This window comes from Pelecanus crispus, chromosome 1, assembly GCF_030463565.1.
Source record: "Pelecanus crispus isolate bPelCri1 chromosome 1, bPelCri1.pri, whole genome shotgun sequence".
NCBI classification, from domain to species: domain Eukaryota; kingdom Metazoa; phylum Chordata; class Aves; order Pelecaniformes; family Pelecanidae; genus Pelecanus; species Pelecanus crispus.
In genome coordinates, this window is record NC_134643.1 from 151,413,391 (window position 1) to 151,431,405 (window position 18,015).

Below are 18,015 nucleotides of genomic sequence, written 5' to 3' on the forward strand. Positions count from 1 at the left end.
TACATTCAGTTAGAAGGTAGCATTTGGGCTATCAGACAGAACAAGACAAGGAAGCTCTAGCAAGCTTCAGAATGCTTAAGTCCAGAAGGTAATACTGCCTTATCTACTTTCCTTCCTCTGCAGACACTTTCCGGGTAATACCCCCTTTTCTGCACCTTGAGTGGTGCAGCAGAGAGGAGTCATCCCCCCCCCCCCCCATCTGCAATATTCGTATTGATTCATATTGATGAATCAGACACTCTGTATGAAGTTGAAGGAAGTTATAATCATGCCCTAGGTATTATTTATACAGATATTAATAAAGATATGTTACATAGTTGCAGTTAGCACACCTAAACCAAAAGGGGGCACTAGCAGGAGTTATGAAACTGTTTTAAATAAGGCACTTAAACCACAGTAAAACATAACAGGTAGGCTCCAATTGAAAGACAATTTCATTTAAGTTGTAATCTGAATTTAAAGTAGCTGGATATTCTGAAATATCTTAATGGAGGGACACTTTTTTTTTTTTTTTTGAGTAATATTATCTTTTTCTGCTCAGCTTTAAAGTAAGTTATGATAAAGTTGATATCATGGTTTAACCCCAGTCAGCAACTAAGCACCACACAGCTGCTTATTCCCCCTCCCCAGTGGGATGGGGGAGAGAATTAGAAAAAAAAAGTAAGACCCGTGGGTTGAGATAAAGACTGTTTAATAGGACAGCAGAGGAAGAGAAAATAATAATAATAATAATAATGATAAAAGAATATACAAAGCAAGTGATGCACGATGCAATTGCTCACCACCCACCCACCAATGCCCAGCCAGTCCCCGAGCAGCGATTGCTGCTCCCCGTCCAACCCCCCCCAGTTTATATACTGAGCATGACATCATGTGGTATGGAATAGCCCTTTGGGCAGTTTGGGTCAGCTGTCCTGGCTGTGCCCCCTCCCAGCTTCTTGTGCACCTGGCAGAGCATGGGAAGCTGAAAAGTCCTTGACTAGTGTAAGCACTACCTAGCAACAACTAAAAACATCAGCGTGTTAGCAACATTATTCTCATACTAAATCCAAAACACAGCACCATGTCAGCTACTAGGAAGAAAATTAACTCTATCCCAGCTGAAACCAGGACAGTTGAATGATGTACTTTTGTGGCAGGTGTCTATACATGGAACTATTTTTCAATATAATAGAGCCACATGTGGAGGAGCTGTGAAATTGAGCTGATATAGTTTTAGCCTCTGAAACTAAAAATTGGAGAGAAAAAAAATGTGTAAGCTGGGGCTTATGTGTGGCATTAAAGGCTTTAAATGGAACCTAACTGAATATGTGTTTCAGGGCATGAGGGAATGGTGTGTCAGAGTACACTGCTGACACTATACCTCTTTATACTACTTTATTTTACCCTTGTACTGGATAAGTTGACTTCAAGGAGAGAGATTACCTTAGTGATCACCTCAGGTGTTACGTCTCTTTTACAGATGTCTGGATTTGAAAGAATCTTATGGATTTCTTTATGTCATTAAAGTAATAAATGCAGGATGTTCAGCAACCTGCCTTATTTATTTCACACTTCTGGTAGAAAAGTAACAAATTTAAATTTCACCTTTTCTTCTTATAGCAAAAAGAAAGCAATGACCATTGAATAGTGCAATACCTACAGTAACTGTCCTGCTGGTGGTATAGCAGTGGTGATAAAAAATGGTAAAGTTCACCTGATTAAAAGTGTTGGATTGAATTCAGTTCAATGAACTTTTGGATAACTTAACTCAAAACTTTGATTTAAATTATTTTTTTTGTTTCTTTTTCCTGTAAACTCCATATGTATGTAGTCATGCAGAAACATTCCATTCAAAATGTTTCCAAATAGGTAAAATTAAAAAATGTTGGTATCTTACGACTGCAATCTATAACATATAACAATGTTTAATAAGTTCATGCATGCCTTCTCCCCCTTACTCCCTATTACTTCAAGTTCCTTGTTATTTTAGGGACTGTTAATGGTTTAATTGGCCTTGATTCTGCAGCTCTTTATCTACTGCAAAGTTTGGTTACCCAAGGCTTGTTAAATTTTACACACAAAAATTATTAAAAGATATTCAAGACTTGTAGACATTTAACAGATTAATATAAATAGTTTTATTTAATGAGGCAAATCTGGATTAGTTTTGTGTGAAACAGAAAATTTCTGAAAGCTATGAAGGCTGTCTCCTGTAAGGCTGATCAAAATCATAACTATTCAGTGTTCACTTCTGCAGCCAGATTTGTTACATTTGCTCAGTTTGTGCTTTAAGCAGAGAAATGGAATATGCTATGGAAAGGAAGCTGCACATGTCAGTCTACCTATATTTAACGATGTAAAGCATATGGGAGACTGCACAGTATTTTCTTTTGAAAATGGATGGGAAGCAAGGAGCTGGCTTCCTTCAATAAATTTTGCTTTGACACTATAATGGGATGGTTTGATTACAGCAAAAAGCAGGGCTAAGAATCCTCACCCTAAAATTATTCATGATTCTGTAGCAAACTCCTGGTTTCAGAGTGACAGCCCCTGTCTGGGGACAAAGCAGTGCAAACAGCTGTGCCTGTGTCAAACTGGGCCTTGCACAGATATTTGTCCAACGTCAGGGAAAAGCTGTTTTTAGGGCTTGTGTTGACATGAAAACAGGGTAGACTTTCTGCTTCTGTATTAGCTAGCCAGAGATACAGGGAAGAGAAAATGCAGGAAGTCTATCAGTAAAGCATAGGTGTAGCTTGTTATCCACAGCATGTGGAGGGGAAGTGGTCTGTAATGCTCACAACAAAGCAAGACTTTTCTGTAAGCAATCTACTTTTAAGCTTGCTGTTGCACAAGATACAACAGTATCTCCTTTTTATTTGAGAAAGTTGCCATTTATGAAGGCTGCTCATGCTAGGCCAAATAGATTTATTAGTGATAATCCCTTCCCTTTGATTTCTCAGTGCTTTGAGTAATAAACACTAATCCTGCCGGGCACTTTGAGGCGATTCTTCAGGCAAACATATTAATGCAGCAAACCCAGGGTTAGGCTTGCTCTTGGGGGGCAATACCAAAGAGACACCTGACAACTGATGGTATTTAGATATAATAGATGTGCTGCTGACAAGTAAAAATTAGCAGCTGGGAAGGAGGCTTAAAGTGAGAGGAAACATGTTATTGAAGCAAACTCTCTCCCTTTTCTTGTTATGATTCTTTTCCAATTTCCCAGCCGCTTCCTTTAGTAAGCTTAATCCGTTCTCCCAGCATTGTTTTTCAGTGCATTGCAGATTATAGTCACCTGGGCAAACTCTGTTTACTGAGGGAGATTCTGTCTGAGCCCAAGGGAGGTGCATTATTTGTGGTGTGCATGTTCTGGGTTTGAATTTGGCAGTCTCTGAAGGACCGATGTAGCAGAGGGTCATAACTGAACACTGGGTTGAGAAGTAGCTACAAATGGAAGCAGAAGGCTGGAAGAAGCAGGGCTGGTGAATACTGCAGGTATCAAGTCAGGCTTAACAAACCTTCTCAACATCTTCCTGCTTGTACCTCTAAGTTAGGTGGAGATGCAAAGGCACCTTTAAATATGTGGGGTTTGGATCTTTCTTGATAGGTTTATTCTTATTAACTAAAATTGTTGAATACTTTTAAGTTGATTCCACATTCCCTAAAGATGTTCAAAGTAATTTGCCCTGAGAAATATCAGAAAGATACTTTTATGTTACCTTTTCTGGACAGAAACAGTAGAAGACCTTCTACTGTGCTTCTGCAATGACTGTGCAAAGCCAGGGCACATCCATGGAAAAATGAGTATGATCCATGAGGATTCCTTTGTCATTTTCTTCTCTATATCCTAGGCAGCAGCAGCTCTTCAAGTGACATGTCTGCATCTTTCTATGAACACACTTCAAAGTGAGATTTTTTTTTTTTTTCATTAAGAAAAAGGTCTTTCTTTATTTCATGCTTACAAATTATTAAGCATAGTTAGTATTGACAATAATGCCTGTAGTCTACCAAGAATAAAGGGCAGAAAAGATACACAGAATAAATATATGGCTTACCTTATACATAACACATACTATTGATATCAGAAATATAATATTTGATTCACTGTAATGAATCCAGTTTCTTAATAACCATCTGCCTTGTGATAAAGGATGAGTTACAGTAGGAGTCATCAAAAAAAGTTACAATAGGAATCATCAAAATGGATTGGTTATTACGATGTTATTATTTGATAGAGTTGACCTGTGTATTATTACATTTTGAGCATACAAACAAACAAGAGTCTTTGCTATGCTTTTTAAGCTTAATTTTTTTTACGATTGAAGATGATGTGAAGGTGAAGTCAAGATTGGGTCAAGTCCTAGAAAATACTTATTCTTAATTTACATCACTTGGAATGAATTTAACATGTGTAGGTTTCCATGTACATTAACCTAGTCTTGGGTTAATTTCAGATTAATTATTCAGAGTTTCAGATTAATGATTCAGTGGCCACAGCATTGCTGTTTCACTACTGAGTTACACATCTGCTGTGGAGACAGATGTTCCTGGGAGGAGAAACAAAAGTTTGCCTCTGTTGTTCATTTCAGTGTAGTACTTTGGAGCCTGATGAGCCAATTTCTAATTAAACTGCACACGCACTCTGAACAAATGAAAAAGAAATGCTGCTCCTTTCAGATAACATTTAAGGTGACAATTTATCCTCAGGTGAAATCTACTCCGGGAAATCAATTCACTGCTGAAGCAGAAACTCTTTCCATAACACTTAATTATGTGAAGGCATTGCTATAGCCCATGTACAGTATAGGAGAGCACATGCTGTTTGGAGATCTCGACTGTATCTAGTCACAGCCATGGGAAAAGAGCAGTTTCAGTCCTGTTTCTTTAATTTGAAGCCAGAGCTATCTTCCTTGTCTACAGTAATATTATTCTGATAAGGTGATGTCTGATTGTGCTACATGTAGAGCAGAAACCTCTTATGAAATATTTGGGGGCTGTAGAGTACTGATTAGTGTTGGAATTGAAAATTCCTTAAGTGTTCCTGTCTGACTCCTCTAATAACATCAGCTGTATTCATTCATTCTGTTTTTGCATTAAGCTACACGCTTTGTGTCTTGGCTTTCTCATGCCAGAGCCTACCAGGAATGCTGATGTTCTAAGTTCAATTTCATATCTTTAAACATGTATTAAAGTAACTAAAATATGCTTTGAGGCAAAGACAGGGGAAGGGAAATGAGCTGTGCAGTTCCTAATGACCAGTGCTACCTGAGACACCATTTTTTAAAGTTTTTTGGCCTTCTGGTAAGGTTAGTCATCTTTTCTCTCCACACCTGAAGCACGTGTGGGTGTGTGTGTGATTCACTGTGTATGGCAAGAAGCCTATGTCACAAATAGCCCTTGATGTCTCACAAGAATGCTCCATGATGCTTTTATAGTATGTAGGGATATACCCTTCCATTGACGTGCAGTTCCACTAACATCAACATTACTCCTCATAGGCAGAGAGGACCTCTGCACCCAGCTCCAGCTACTTTGCAAGGTCAAAGCCTTAAAAACAGAGCAGGTAGGAAGCAGCTCACCTAGCACAGCTCCCGGGAGAGCAGAAAAAATAGGAATTAAAAAAAAAAAAAGGACAATTAAAGATATAAAATAAAATATCTATTTGGGTTTGGAGGGAGTGGGGGGGAATTTTTTTCTCATGTCACATTGTCTGCAAGATTTCATAGTGTTCCATAGTGAGATCAGCTCAAGAGGTGTTTGAGGCTGCTGATGAGAAAACAAAACCAGTCTCCCTTTCTTAATAGGTGTTGTTTAGGGCACTTGCCTGAGACAATGGATATCTATGTTCAGATCTGTAATCCAGGATGAAAATCTCAGTTTGCTGCTTATTTTGTGTTATTGATAATTGACCTTCCTGGAGTGAATAAGAATCATGCTTTCTCTCTGAACTCAGTTGGAAAAATCTTAACTTGGCCATGCAAGCGCTTTTTCTTGGAAAGCTTTAGCCTTCACGAGATCAACTTTTTTTCAAAAAAAGCCCTGCGTGACTTTTTGGGGTTAGTTGTTTCTCAAAGTTGTTGCTCTGTCCCTAGAATGACCAGTCAAAAACCTGTATCTCAGTATCCACTGACTCTGGTATGACTTTGAGTCCAAACTAGGCTCAAAATTATCACAGTCAAGCTCTTTCTGCTTCCTTTTTTCTTATTAGAAGAGGAAGATCTTCCTTCCTCCAGTGTTGCCACATCACATCTTTTCTCTCCTTTTCCTTACTTCTGAACTCCGTCACTTCATTTTACTTGAATTTAAGAGTCTTTTACTATTTTTTAAGAATATTTTTAGAAGTCTGCTCATTTTGTGTGTACTTTCAGGAGCAGAAGGCCATATGAGTACCATGTGTGAATACTTAGGGGAATAACCCTTCTGCTTTATTCTGACCTATTCTTTGGTAAATTGATCTCTGGGTGACCTGAAATATTTACTAAGTGAAAGCAATTAATGGGAGCATTAATTGCCTTCTGATCTGTTTCTTTCGAAGTCACACCAGAAGACTGGTTTCCACTAAGAAGTAATGTTTAACAGGGCCAAAATGAGAAGAGTAACTATATGCCAATGGGAGCAAAGGAAGACTTGCGTTTAGAATAATGGATTGTTAATGCAATGATGTATGGAAAAAGAGATGACTTGCCAAAGTATAAAAAAAATTTCTCCTAGATTGTTATCTCTTTTGTTCAAAATTTCAGTTAAGAAACAGATGTAGGAGTCACTGTCACTTCCTAAGTCGTGCTTGAGATCAGAAATATTTGCTGAAGAAATATGCTTTTTTTAAGTCAAGTATATAACATTTCTTAAGTCTGAGGTATGACTCATGGGAAAGCTATAGCAAATGGGTTGGTCTTTCTGAGCTCTGAATACCTGACTTCTTTACATTGCCACACAGGAATAAATTAGTTACCAGAAAAAGCTTAGGAGAAAAGAGAAGTAGGTAGTTCTTCCAAGAGATAGATGCACATTATAAACATTCAGTTATTTTCCTTTGGTGTGTTCCTCTCTTAAGGGGACCTGTATAATGTAATATGGTGAAGTTCAATGAATAAAGTTATGTTCTTTTATGTATTAAAGAACTATTGTGGTTTGGTAAGCAAACTTTGTATCTGCAGTGATCCTTTTGCCTTAGCAGAGAGATGTGAAACAGATCCATTCTGCTCCATTGTCCCACTTATTGTGTTTTAAATTTTTGCTTAAAAAATATATATCTTAGCAATTAGTTACCCTCTCTATAAAAAAAGACACTGATTTGTCAATGTCAAGTTTGTGTAAGGAAACAAGGCATCCATTTTTCTTAGCACCCTCAAACTATCTCATCCTTTGTTTTTAGATCATCTGATGGCACCCTCTTGTATGTAAAACAAAAAATCAGCAAGTTTATCTGAATGCAAGTCTCTGGTGTCATTTTGACAACTGCTAGATTGGTGTTATGTTCCTTCCCTATATTTCTGCCTTATGTAGAATCAGAGAATGATACCAGGCTTATCTTTCAAAGTGTGAAGCTATTTATAGGACGTGGAGATAATGTCTGTACATTTCTTTTCAAGCCTATGCAACGCAAATTGGTTTTTTCTTTTCTAACTAATATATCTTAGGACTTTAGCACAGAATAAACAGAGGAAGGGTAAGAAACAAAGCACAACTATAAACAGGTATTTGTTTTCTGGACTGCAGGTAATGGAACATTGATTGGAGCATCTGCGAACGTTGTTTGTGCAGGAATTGCTGAGCAGCACGGTTATGGCTTCTCTTTCATGGAGTTTTTCAGGTACAATTTTAAACTGCTTACCTTAAATCTGTCATTTTTTTTCTCTAGGCAAATAATGGGTCTTCCAAGGAGAAAATCTGGAGAAAGAGTCTATAAAATAGACCTGTGTTCCTAATTTGTTTTTAGCAACTGAAATGCGGGTGGAGGGCAGATCACTTTATTTTTGCATACTCTGGATAGAATGCATAAAGGTGGTGGGAGCACAATGGAAGCCCAGGAGAAACAAAGCTTCAAAAATTCTTGCTTTGATCACCCTCAATCTTATCTTCAGCTCTGTAGTGATACTAAATTGTTGTTTTGTTGTTAAATACCGTTTAAATGTAGTTTCTCATCTGCACATTGTCATGGACGTTCCATCGCCAGAAGAAAGTGACATGTCCCAGTTTAGACTGAGTAGAACTTTACTCTGTGATCCCATGAGTACACCTACTTATCTAAAAGCAATTACTTCTTTTGACCAGCTGCTTAGCAGCTAAGAGTGAAAGTGTGATGAGCAGCTAGTAAAAGCTCAAGTTGTTCTTTAATAATTGTTTAATTAATAATTAATAATTGTTTAATAATGGAAGTTCCTCTGCAGGTCATTCATTGGCAGGTTTTTAAGGGACAAGATGTACTTAATGCACGCAACAATGTAATATTTTTCCAAACACCTCCAGTTTTTGAGACTGCGGTTGAAAGGTGTAAATGAAAACTGGCAAATAGAGGACTAGACATGAAGTTAAAGTGTAGTTGATTTAACTAAAACATAATTCCTTGCTTATTTTTTTGCATATTCAAGGCAAAGGATACTGTTAAGTTCACACCAATAATTTATTCTCTTTTTTCTTTACATTGTTTATTTTAGTTTCTCAGCGCTATCAGCTTTCCTTTATATTGTTTACCTCAAAGCCTACAAACTTGCATAATTAATATGATTAATTATGTGGGAGTGTCTGGAGCAGAGCCAATGAAAACCTTAAAAAGAAAGATGATCTGAACTGTTCTTGCTAAAATTCTTGCTATGTGCATGTGCACCTCATAACACAGTTTATCTCTTCGCCCATAGTCTTCTGATGATATGTTTTAGGAAGACAGAATGCCTATCAAATCAAAGTCTTGGTTGTCAGGACCTTTGAGACTGCAGTACAGTTTTATGCAGTATATAGTGATAGCTAACAGACTTCTTGGAAGTCAAGCCTTTGTACAAAAAAGATGATGATACAGTAATAATGGGCTTCTGAATAGTTGTGTTCATGTTTTGTAGATGTTCAGCTTGTCATTTGGGGATTTAATGTGTATTTAGCATTAACAATGTGTATTCTATGTAGATTTTGTAATGAAATGTTCTTAAATCTTCCATGACGCTGACTGAGCACCAAAGTAGGAACAAGGATGTAAAGATCTTCTTCAGCAGTGTTCACTGGAATGTATTCTGTGGGAAGATTGATGACAATATGCAGATGTTCTGAAATTACCTTCTATATATATGCTTTCAGTGGAAACGATTACTGAGGAAGGCTGTAGCCATTGTGAGCCAAGATGTGAGAACCAGAGTGGTCACAGGAAGATAGCAATGGGTATTAATTAGCAGAAAGAACATAAAAGCCCACTTTTGCTGGCTTCTCAATCACCGAGCTGGCAGATCATGAGCTCCTTTATAATTTTTCTTAGGAAAATATTTGTTTCAGTCGATTGTGCCCCAATTCAATATTTTCTGAGGCTTCTCCTGGCATTAAGAGGCATTATATGTATCCTTTGAGGATTTTGATCTTGCTTACTTTTATTTATGAAGGTTGTCTCAAAGCACAAAGTGATTTTTCTGCATTTCTTCCCTGTTTGCCCAGGAACACTCACTAGGTTTCACATCCCTATTCAGGGTCCCCTGCGGTGCTTCTACCAGCATAGACACAGATTGTTACTCTCTCATCTTGCAGACCCCTGTGAGTCACCAGGGAAAAATCATGGGTACTATGTATGGGGAGATGATGGCTCTTTGTTGCCTGACTTTTGCTAAGGTGTCTTCAGTGCAACCTGGGCTGGTATTGTTTTGTCCTTCTCAAGTGTCTCTGTGCAAGAAACCCATGACATGTCTGTCCTGGGTGGTGTCTGGGGTCATATAGCACAGTACGTTACTTTCCATACCTTTCCTCCCCACCTGCATGCTAAACCAAAATTATGTTTAAGAGGGGCCTTTGCTAAAAGCAGTTTTTTCGTTAACCATGTTTTGACGTGGTGGTCTGAGGAGGAATGCTGGGCAGAGTTGCTAAGCATGTCTGGTGAGTACCCCTTGACACAACAGGGGTGGAGACACTCTGGAGGCTGTGGGTGCCTAGTGGTGAGAGGCATCATGATGACTCTCTGCGTAGGGAGAGAAAGGAAAAGGCAAGAACAGGCTCCGTGTCCTGTAAGAGGGCTGATGGTCTCATAGCCTTTCCTGTGTGTGTCTTTGCACAGCGGCACTGCCCAGCCAGAGCCAGAGATGGCCAGGTGTGATAATTTGCCTCGAATGCTGTGGTCTGACCAGCTTGATGCACTTCTATTTGGAGTGCCTTCAGCAGAAGAAATCCTGTGCTGGGGGGTGCATGCCTGAATGACCATGAGTGCTATAGTCTGTCAGAAATTTAGCATCCTGGGGGACGTCCCCCTTCAGATCCACATCTAATTGCTTCCTTCCCTGGATCAAGAGTCCTACCTCCCCAAGGACCTGGGGGCACTCATCTCCTTCCAGAGTGCTGGACATGGAATGTGAGGGGAAGACAGCAAGCCCTGGTGTCCCAGTGTCACTATCCAAGCAGCTCAGGCCCATGTGCTGGAAGTGTTGTGCCTGTAAGGAGGTCCCAGTAGGATGGCTTTAGGTGGGTAAGATTATGCTGAGAAAGGAGGGAGAAAGGCATAGACCCTTCCTCCCTGTGTTGAAGCACCTTAAAGCAGCCTGGTGTCCAGAATACACTGCTGGTTGAGGAGATACCAGGTCCCAAACATACATGCCTGGTTGCGAGTGTGCTAGCCAGTGCAACCAAGCATCCTACCCAGCATGCATTCAGGTCTTGTTCCCTTCTCCCACATTACCTGTCAACATATGTAGAAACCAGTTCTGTCTGAACAGTGCTCACAAAGGGAAGAGCAAGTTTGCCTGTGAGAAAAGATCCCTCGGTTGCTATGAATTCAACTTGCTGTTTCTGGCTCTTGTGAGCTTTTCTTGATAGTTCATTACATTCCACTGAAAGAAAAAGATTCCCATGTCCTTTAGAATATACAAATGTTGTAATAAACTTACTTTGTCACCATGAAAATGTTTTTACCTCTGAATCTGTTATACATGGTGGTAGGGCAACAAAAAGGGGCTTATACTGGTATATCAGCAGCAAAAGGAAGATTAAGGGACATGTGAGCCTGCCACTGGATGGGGAAATGAGCTGCTGACAAAGGACGTGGAGAAGGCAGAGGTTCTCAGTGCTGTGATCAGCAGCACAAAGTCCAGCTGGAGGCCAGTCACTAGTGGTGCTCCCCAGGGTGCTTGTGATCCCCACTGGTGCCTAGTACTTCTAATAATTCAGAAGGCAGAGCTGAACACAACATTCCAGGCACAGTCCTCTTATTTTTTCCCATCTTACAAAGATAAGATTAAATACAAAACACAGAGCTATTTGCCTTTTCATTGTTAATCTAGGCCATTTTGAATTCCTGTTCAATTTACTATTCACTGTTAAATTCAAGTTTCTTTCAGCTTTCATGTTACTTACTGGAGTGCATCTGTTCCCCGCCCCCCCCCCCCCCCCCAAGTTCTTATACTTTTCCTGCATTGTGTTTCTAATTAACATATTGTCAATGGGAAGAGATAAAAGGTAATTGGTGTGCTATGTGATCTAGTAAGTGAATTGGACGATGGACACAAACCCAAATATTTAACTGGTAAAAATAGAAATAATTGTGAGTCGATGGGGTTTGGAAAAGGAGATAGAGAGCAGTGGGGTATTTGCTGTACATGGTCAAGGGTAAACATCAGAGCAAACAAATGAGCATTATGCCTCTGGAGAAAAGAGCAATTTTTTTGGTAGTCTTGACCCTGTAGAAAACATCAGATGTGTTAATAATATGAAGGTAATTGCTCCAGGACAGCATATATGAGTAAGCAGAAGGCAGGGAAAGATAATATGCATATTATGATTTTTAGTCTAGTTATCAGAGAAACATTAATTCGTAAGAGCTTAACATAAAGGAAAATCCCAAATGTAGGACAGTACTATTTCTCTTGACAAATGGTCAGATAAGGACAGTATAGTCTTGTTGCCTGAATGATTTCCAGAGGTCAACATAGTGATTTTTATATCAATTAAGACGATAGAATAATCAAGTGAGCTTTGTTTTTCTCAAGGAATAAGATAAAAGAAACAGCATTGCAGATGTCTCTTCTAATCTAGATGCTTCATTTCATGTTAGCTTTTTAACTTTTACTAACATATCTCTGAGTTTGTTTGTTGCAATGTAGCATTCCACTAGGTCAGTCCACCCTATGGAATATGAAAACTACCCACAGAAATCTTTTTGTTACCTATGAAAAATTTGGTTCCAGCTTGACAGCGTAAGAAGTTCTCATTGCTGTAGGAGCTTTAATTATCTGTTTCCACTTGCTAATAAAATTGCCAACGTGATTTTAATTTTCTCTTTAAGAGAGACATTTATAACCTTATAAAGTTAGATAGTATTTCAAACATAAAATAAGTTATGTTCCTTCATCCTATTGTAATTCAATACCAATCACCCCTGTGTGTCTGTGATGCATATGATGTGATAAAAAAAAAAGAATCACAGATAAATGCTAAACCTATTTGACACAAAAAGAAAGTGGGTATTATGCAAAATAGTCTAAATTTATTTCAAGCAAATTTTGGCTGACTGTGAATATGGTGCAGGATATATAGGTAAGAGAAGAATGGATTGGATAACTCTATGTAATGGGATAAGAATATGGGAGAGGTGATTTGATACATGAGGAAATCAGTCTGCCCAGAGGAACAGAATATGAGCCTAAGGACCTAATTTAGACTACAGTGGTAAGTTTAGCTGGGCATGATCCTGAAAGCATTATGCATATTTTCAGGTTTTGCATTTTTCTGTCATTGCTCTCCCTTTTTATGTCATCTGAAGAACTGAATTAATATTATTTCTTCTCTGGGAGTAACAATAATTTGGAAGTGTCAAAAAATATTGTTTTCTGATAATAGCTTAGGAAAGAATTTGTTTTCATCATAGGATTTGTCTTGGGAGATATTCACAGCAAAAATATTTACAGTGGGATATCCCGTTTATCCCTGCTTGAGAGCACTCACCCATAAAGACTGTGAAACAGTGCTTCTCATGAGAATTGTCATTCATGCATGTGGGAGGACAAATGTGGTGTTCTTTGCTACCGCTTGTGTATTCTATTTACACTACTTATTGAAGACAACTGTTTAAAAAAAATGTTGGGCTCCGTAAAGCCATATAAATGTCTCTACTTGATTATGTGTTAGATAGCTGTAGTCCTTTTCATTACTGTTAATTTAGTGTCATTTTTCCCTATTTTCTTGCTATTAACACCACTCTATGCTAAACACTGTTGCTGCTTTAAGGCTGATTCTGATCAGAATAAAACCAGCCCTACTATTTTGTGTGAGTTTTGGTGATGGAGACTTCAGTTGAGCGATGTGGTATCCAAACACCTGAACAAAATTCACCTGTGGGCTTTCTGATCAACTGTGCAGCTCCAGAAGATAGAATTCTGGGGTGTTCAAAGTATCTAATGAAGATTCAATGAACTGTTGAGTAAAATTTTAATGATTATGATACACAAGTTATCTTACTCAATCTCATTTCCCACTACTCTCCTGATCAGTAAGGAAGAATTGGTCATGGCTTAAATGTTGATATTTGACATGGTAACAGATTTCTTCTGTTCAAATAAGTGCAAATGTGACACTTGAGGAAAACCCTCCCAAAAAACATGTGTTAATGTACAGTTCCAGTTTGGGCAAGTTTTAACTTTTCAGAACTTTTGCTTCATAAAATTTCTATCTTTAAAAATCTGGATCTTTTAGGTTTACTAATTCAGCTTGTTTTTGTCTTTATCTTGATTTCTTTACATGTGTAAGGAAAATATTAGAAGGTTGATTTTTTTTTCTTTTTAAATAGCTCATTTTAATCACAAATTTCAAATCCAATTACATGTGAAAATCTCTGTTTATTATCAGACTTAGGGAACCTAGTTTAACAAATGTAATTTAGATTCTGACATCCCATTCACTATTATGCTAGGAAGGGCAAAGCTATAAACAGTCTTAATTTTCAGCTGATCACTCAGCAAAGTAGAAAGGTAGTTCAGCATGTATTCATCTTTCAATATTAGGTTCTAGGCTGCATTTGTTAAGAAGAATGCCAGTTTTCTTTCAGCTGTCCAAGAACAATCATTGCAAGATTTTAAATTGTCAGTGTTGATCTAATGACTGCTCTCAAACAAACGTTACATTGACATCTGTGGCAGTTGAAATAGTGAATGCTGCTTATTTTAAACAGTTGCATAGCTTGCATCAAACCCCAAGAAAGTAAGTCTTCCCACAATAACGTGGTGCAAACCGTTTTAAGAATAATTCCTGAGTTGTGGGTGGTTTTTTATATTTTTAATGTTTCTTTTGACTTTATTTAAGGTCAAGAAACACTGTAAGTGGAAATGTAAACGAATGTGGTTTTAGCTTGTTTATTTTTAGGAAAAAGAAGGAAAAATAGTATTTTGATCCCTTAGATATGACGACATTTCCTTTCCAACTTGAAATAGGATTTATCTGTATCATGTGAAGTTTTTAATGGAGCTTAAAATGCTCCTTTGTGTTCTAAGTAGAGTCAATATCTTTGAATTGTTTGGCCTGTGGACATACAAATATTGCTTTTTTATTCTCTTATTGCTGTGAAGTCTATTGGATTAACAAATTAGTTTCCAGTAAAGGTAGATGGGATTTAAATACTTATGATCTTACTCAGTTTAAAATAAGGTTATGTGATTCAGGTATTAGAATTTTATTATGGTTTTATCTTTTAAAGTCTATGAAATGTGTGTGTTTCATCCTCTAAGTTTTTGAAAAAGGACATTTAAAATGCAATTGCAATGATCCAGTGTTTCATTGGGCTCTATAGGAAGCACCAATCCTCCAGACATATGTATCACTTTGATATTATGGGGCAAGCTCATGGAAGTAGCATCTAATCATAGGATCATAGAAAAGTCATAGAAAAATTCAGGTTGGAAGAAATCTTAGGAGGTCTTTTATCCAACCTTGGGCTCAAAGCAGGGTCAGCTATGGGCTGCACAGAAACAGCACAGCCTCTTAGGACAACCTGCTCCACTGCCTGGCTGTCTCTGTGGGGAAAATGTTTCTTCTCTCTTGTTTCAAGTTTGTGCCAGTTTTCTCTCACTGTCCTGCCATATGCCACCATAAGGAGCAGAGCTCCAGCTTCTCAGTCACCCCTTGTAGGTGCTGGGTGCACTGCTAGTGCCCCTGAAGCTGTCTCTTCTCCAGGCTGACCCAGCCCAGCTCCCCCAGCCTCTCCTCAAGGGGCAAATGCTCCAGCATCCACTGCCTTGGGGACCCTCTATGAGGTCCTTCCAGTTTGTCCATGTCTTTCCTGTGTTGGAGGACCCAAAACTGAACATAGTGTCTAGAGATGGTCTAAATGAGCGCTATGTAGAAGGGAACAATCCCTTCCTAGATCTAAGGCCCATTCCCCTTTTCATACAGCCAAGGAGGCTGTTGGCTGCCTTTGTTGCTGGGGGTCCCACATGCTCATGTGCAGATCACCACTCACAGAGCTGCCTGTCTCACAGAGCTGCTCCCCAGTCTTTCTGTCCCCAGATGTCATTGTTGCAGGGGCTTTTCTGTCCCCTTGGACAGGACTCGGCATTTGTCCTTGTTGAATTTTATAAGGTTCTGGTCTTCCCATTCCTCCAGTTTGTCTAAGTTGTTCAGGATGGTGGCCCTGCCTTCCACCTTTTCAACCAATGTAAGATTATAGTCTAGTATTTCCAGCACAGCTTTGCACAGCTGTTGTGGTACACAATGATATCCAGTATTAGTATTCAAAATGTGCCAACATAAGAAAGAAACTGTTTGCAAATATCTGTTTGTGTTGAAACAGGAATTTTGATTCAGCCTCACATGTAACTCTTCTCATTTGATCTTCTGTGTTGATCTTATTTAAATTATTTGAATAATTTAAAGAAAACCCACCTAAATATGTCCCAAATAGTTTTCAGGTAATAGGTCTGACTACGAAACATTGACATTAGTTAATTAGGTAAGGTTTTCAAACAAGGAAACAAATAATAGTAAAATGTGATATATGCACCAAATTTATATAGCTTAAGGTATAAATTACAAAAACATGCAATGTACAATTTGTATAATACTTCTCATTCAAAACATTAATAATTGGAGAATGGCTCATAAAATCCTCAGTTTCAAGACTTTCATGCTGAAGGTTCCCAGAATGGTTTAAAAGTGATTATAAATTGTATAGTTTGTGCATATGTATATACATGAAACACAGGAAGAAATTGAATTAAACATTTATTGGCATAGATTTTGAGTATGGGTCCATTGTGGCCAAGCGTGAATACTAGTACCTGAAGTGAGTAAAATCATTGTAACCCCATATTGTGAAGATACTTGACTGTGGAATGACTAGCAGATACAATTTTTTTTTTTTTTTTTTTTTGAGTGAGGGGGAAGCAAGCTGAATAATAAACTCAAACCATATCAAGATAAAAGAGCTGGATCAACTTTTTTTGTGTTAAAAAATATTCTTGTTTTAAATTCTGAAGTGTTGCACACCATATAGGGGGTCTGATATATTATTGTGGTTTAACCCCAGCTGGCAACTAAGCACCACACAGCTGCTCACTCACTCATCCCCAGTGGGATGGGAGAGAGAATCAGCTGAGTAAAAGTGAGAAAATTTGTGGGTTGAGATAAAGACAGTTTAATAAGGAAAGAAAAAGCTGCGCACACAAGCAAAGTGAAACAAGGAATTCATTCACTACTTCCCATCAGCAGGCGGGTGTTCAGCCATCTCCAGGAAAGCAGGGCTCCATCACACATAACGGTTACTTGGGAAGCCAAAGCACTCCAAATGTCCCCCCCTTCCTTCTTCTTCCCCCAGCTTTTAGTGCTGAGCATGACATCATATGGTGTGGGGTATCCCTTTGGTCAGTAGGGGTCAGCTGTCCCAGCTGTGTCCTCCCCCAGCTTCTTGTGCACCCCCAGCCTCCTCGCTGGTGGGGTGGGGTGAAGAACAGAAAAGGTCTTGACTCTGTGTAAGCACTGCTGAGTAATAACAAAAACATCTTTGTATTATCAACACTGTCTTCAGCACAAATCCAAAACATAGCCCCATACTAGCTACTATGAAGAAAATTAACTCTATCCCAGCCCAGACCAGCACATATATAATCTCTGAATTGCGTCATAGGATTTCAGGATATTTTCCCCCTCCACTAGTGTAAAGCTACTGTTTCTATTCTCATATGACTACAGCATATTAACTATGAAATCCAGACTATCTTCTGATATAAATGGTTATGAAAAAATAAAGAGAAAAGTCCAAGCCACCCCTTGCATTCCAAAGTCTGCTATTTTGCATATGTACTGACTCTCTAAAACCTGTGTATTGAACTTTGCTTGTGTGGGTTTCAAGAAAGTGTAAACTGGGTGAAAGTCTGCACTAAATGGGACAGTGACAATCTGTGGAGAAGGTTGGGTTTATTTGCAAATCAGTGGTTTTCTGGAACTCAGAATTTTTGAGGTGTTCAGAAATTCATAAATTTGAAAGGTTAAATTCAGGACGATTACAGGACAAGGTCTAAAGAATATTGGTCTGTCTTGCAAATAAGTAATGAATGTAATTCTAAAAGCTCTTCCCTAAATGTTGCATAGATGCAAACTCCTCACATTTCTGGTGTATTTGCAGGTATACCTTTTTTTCTCTTGTTCAATATTATATGTATACATAATATGCATAAAGTTATCCATCTAGTTCTTGCAGATATTTTTATTTTACTGACATTAAATATCACTAAAGTAAGTAAGGAAAATAAATGCACATATAAAAACAGAGCATAGAGAGAAAGACAGTTTTGGATCACACTAAAACTAGGTTGAGAATTTAGTTTTTATTATTAGGTGAAATGCAGGGTACTGATCCTGGTTTATTCT

The 18,015-nt window shown here is 38.3% G+C and overlaps 1 protein-coding gene across 1 annotated transcript in view; it reads left to right on the top strand.

The window, feature by feature from the left end:
• Window positions 1-18,015, top strand: part of OCA2 (OCA2 melanosomal transmembrane protein) — a 200,490-nt gene that overhangs the window by 145,026 nt on the left and 37,449 nt on the right. Inside the window, exon 22 of the mRNA XM_075723222.1 lies at window positions 7,702-7,795. Within this exon, the coding sequence (XP_075579337.1) occupies window positions 7,702-7,795 (94 nt within the window). The remainder of the gene's footprint in view (window positions 1-7,701; window positions 7,796-18,015) is intronic.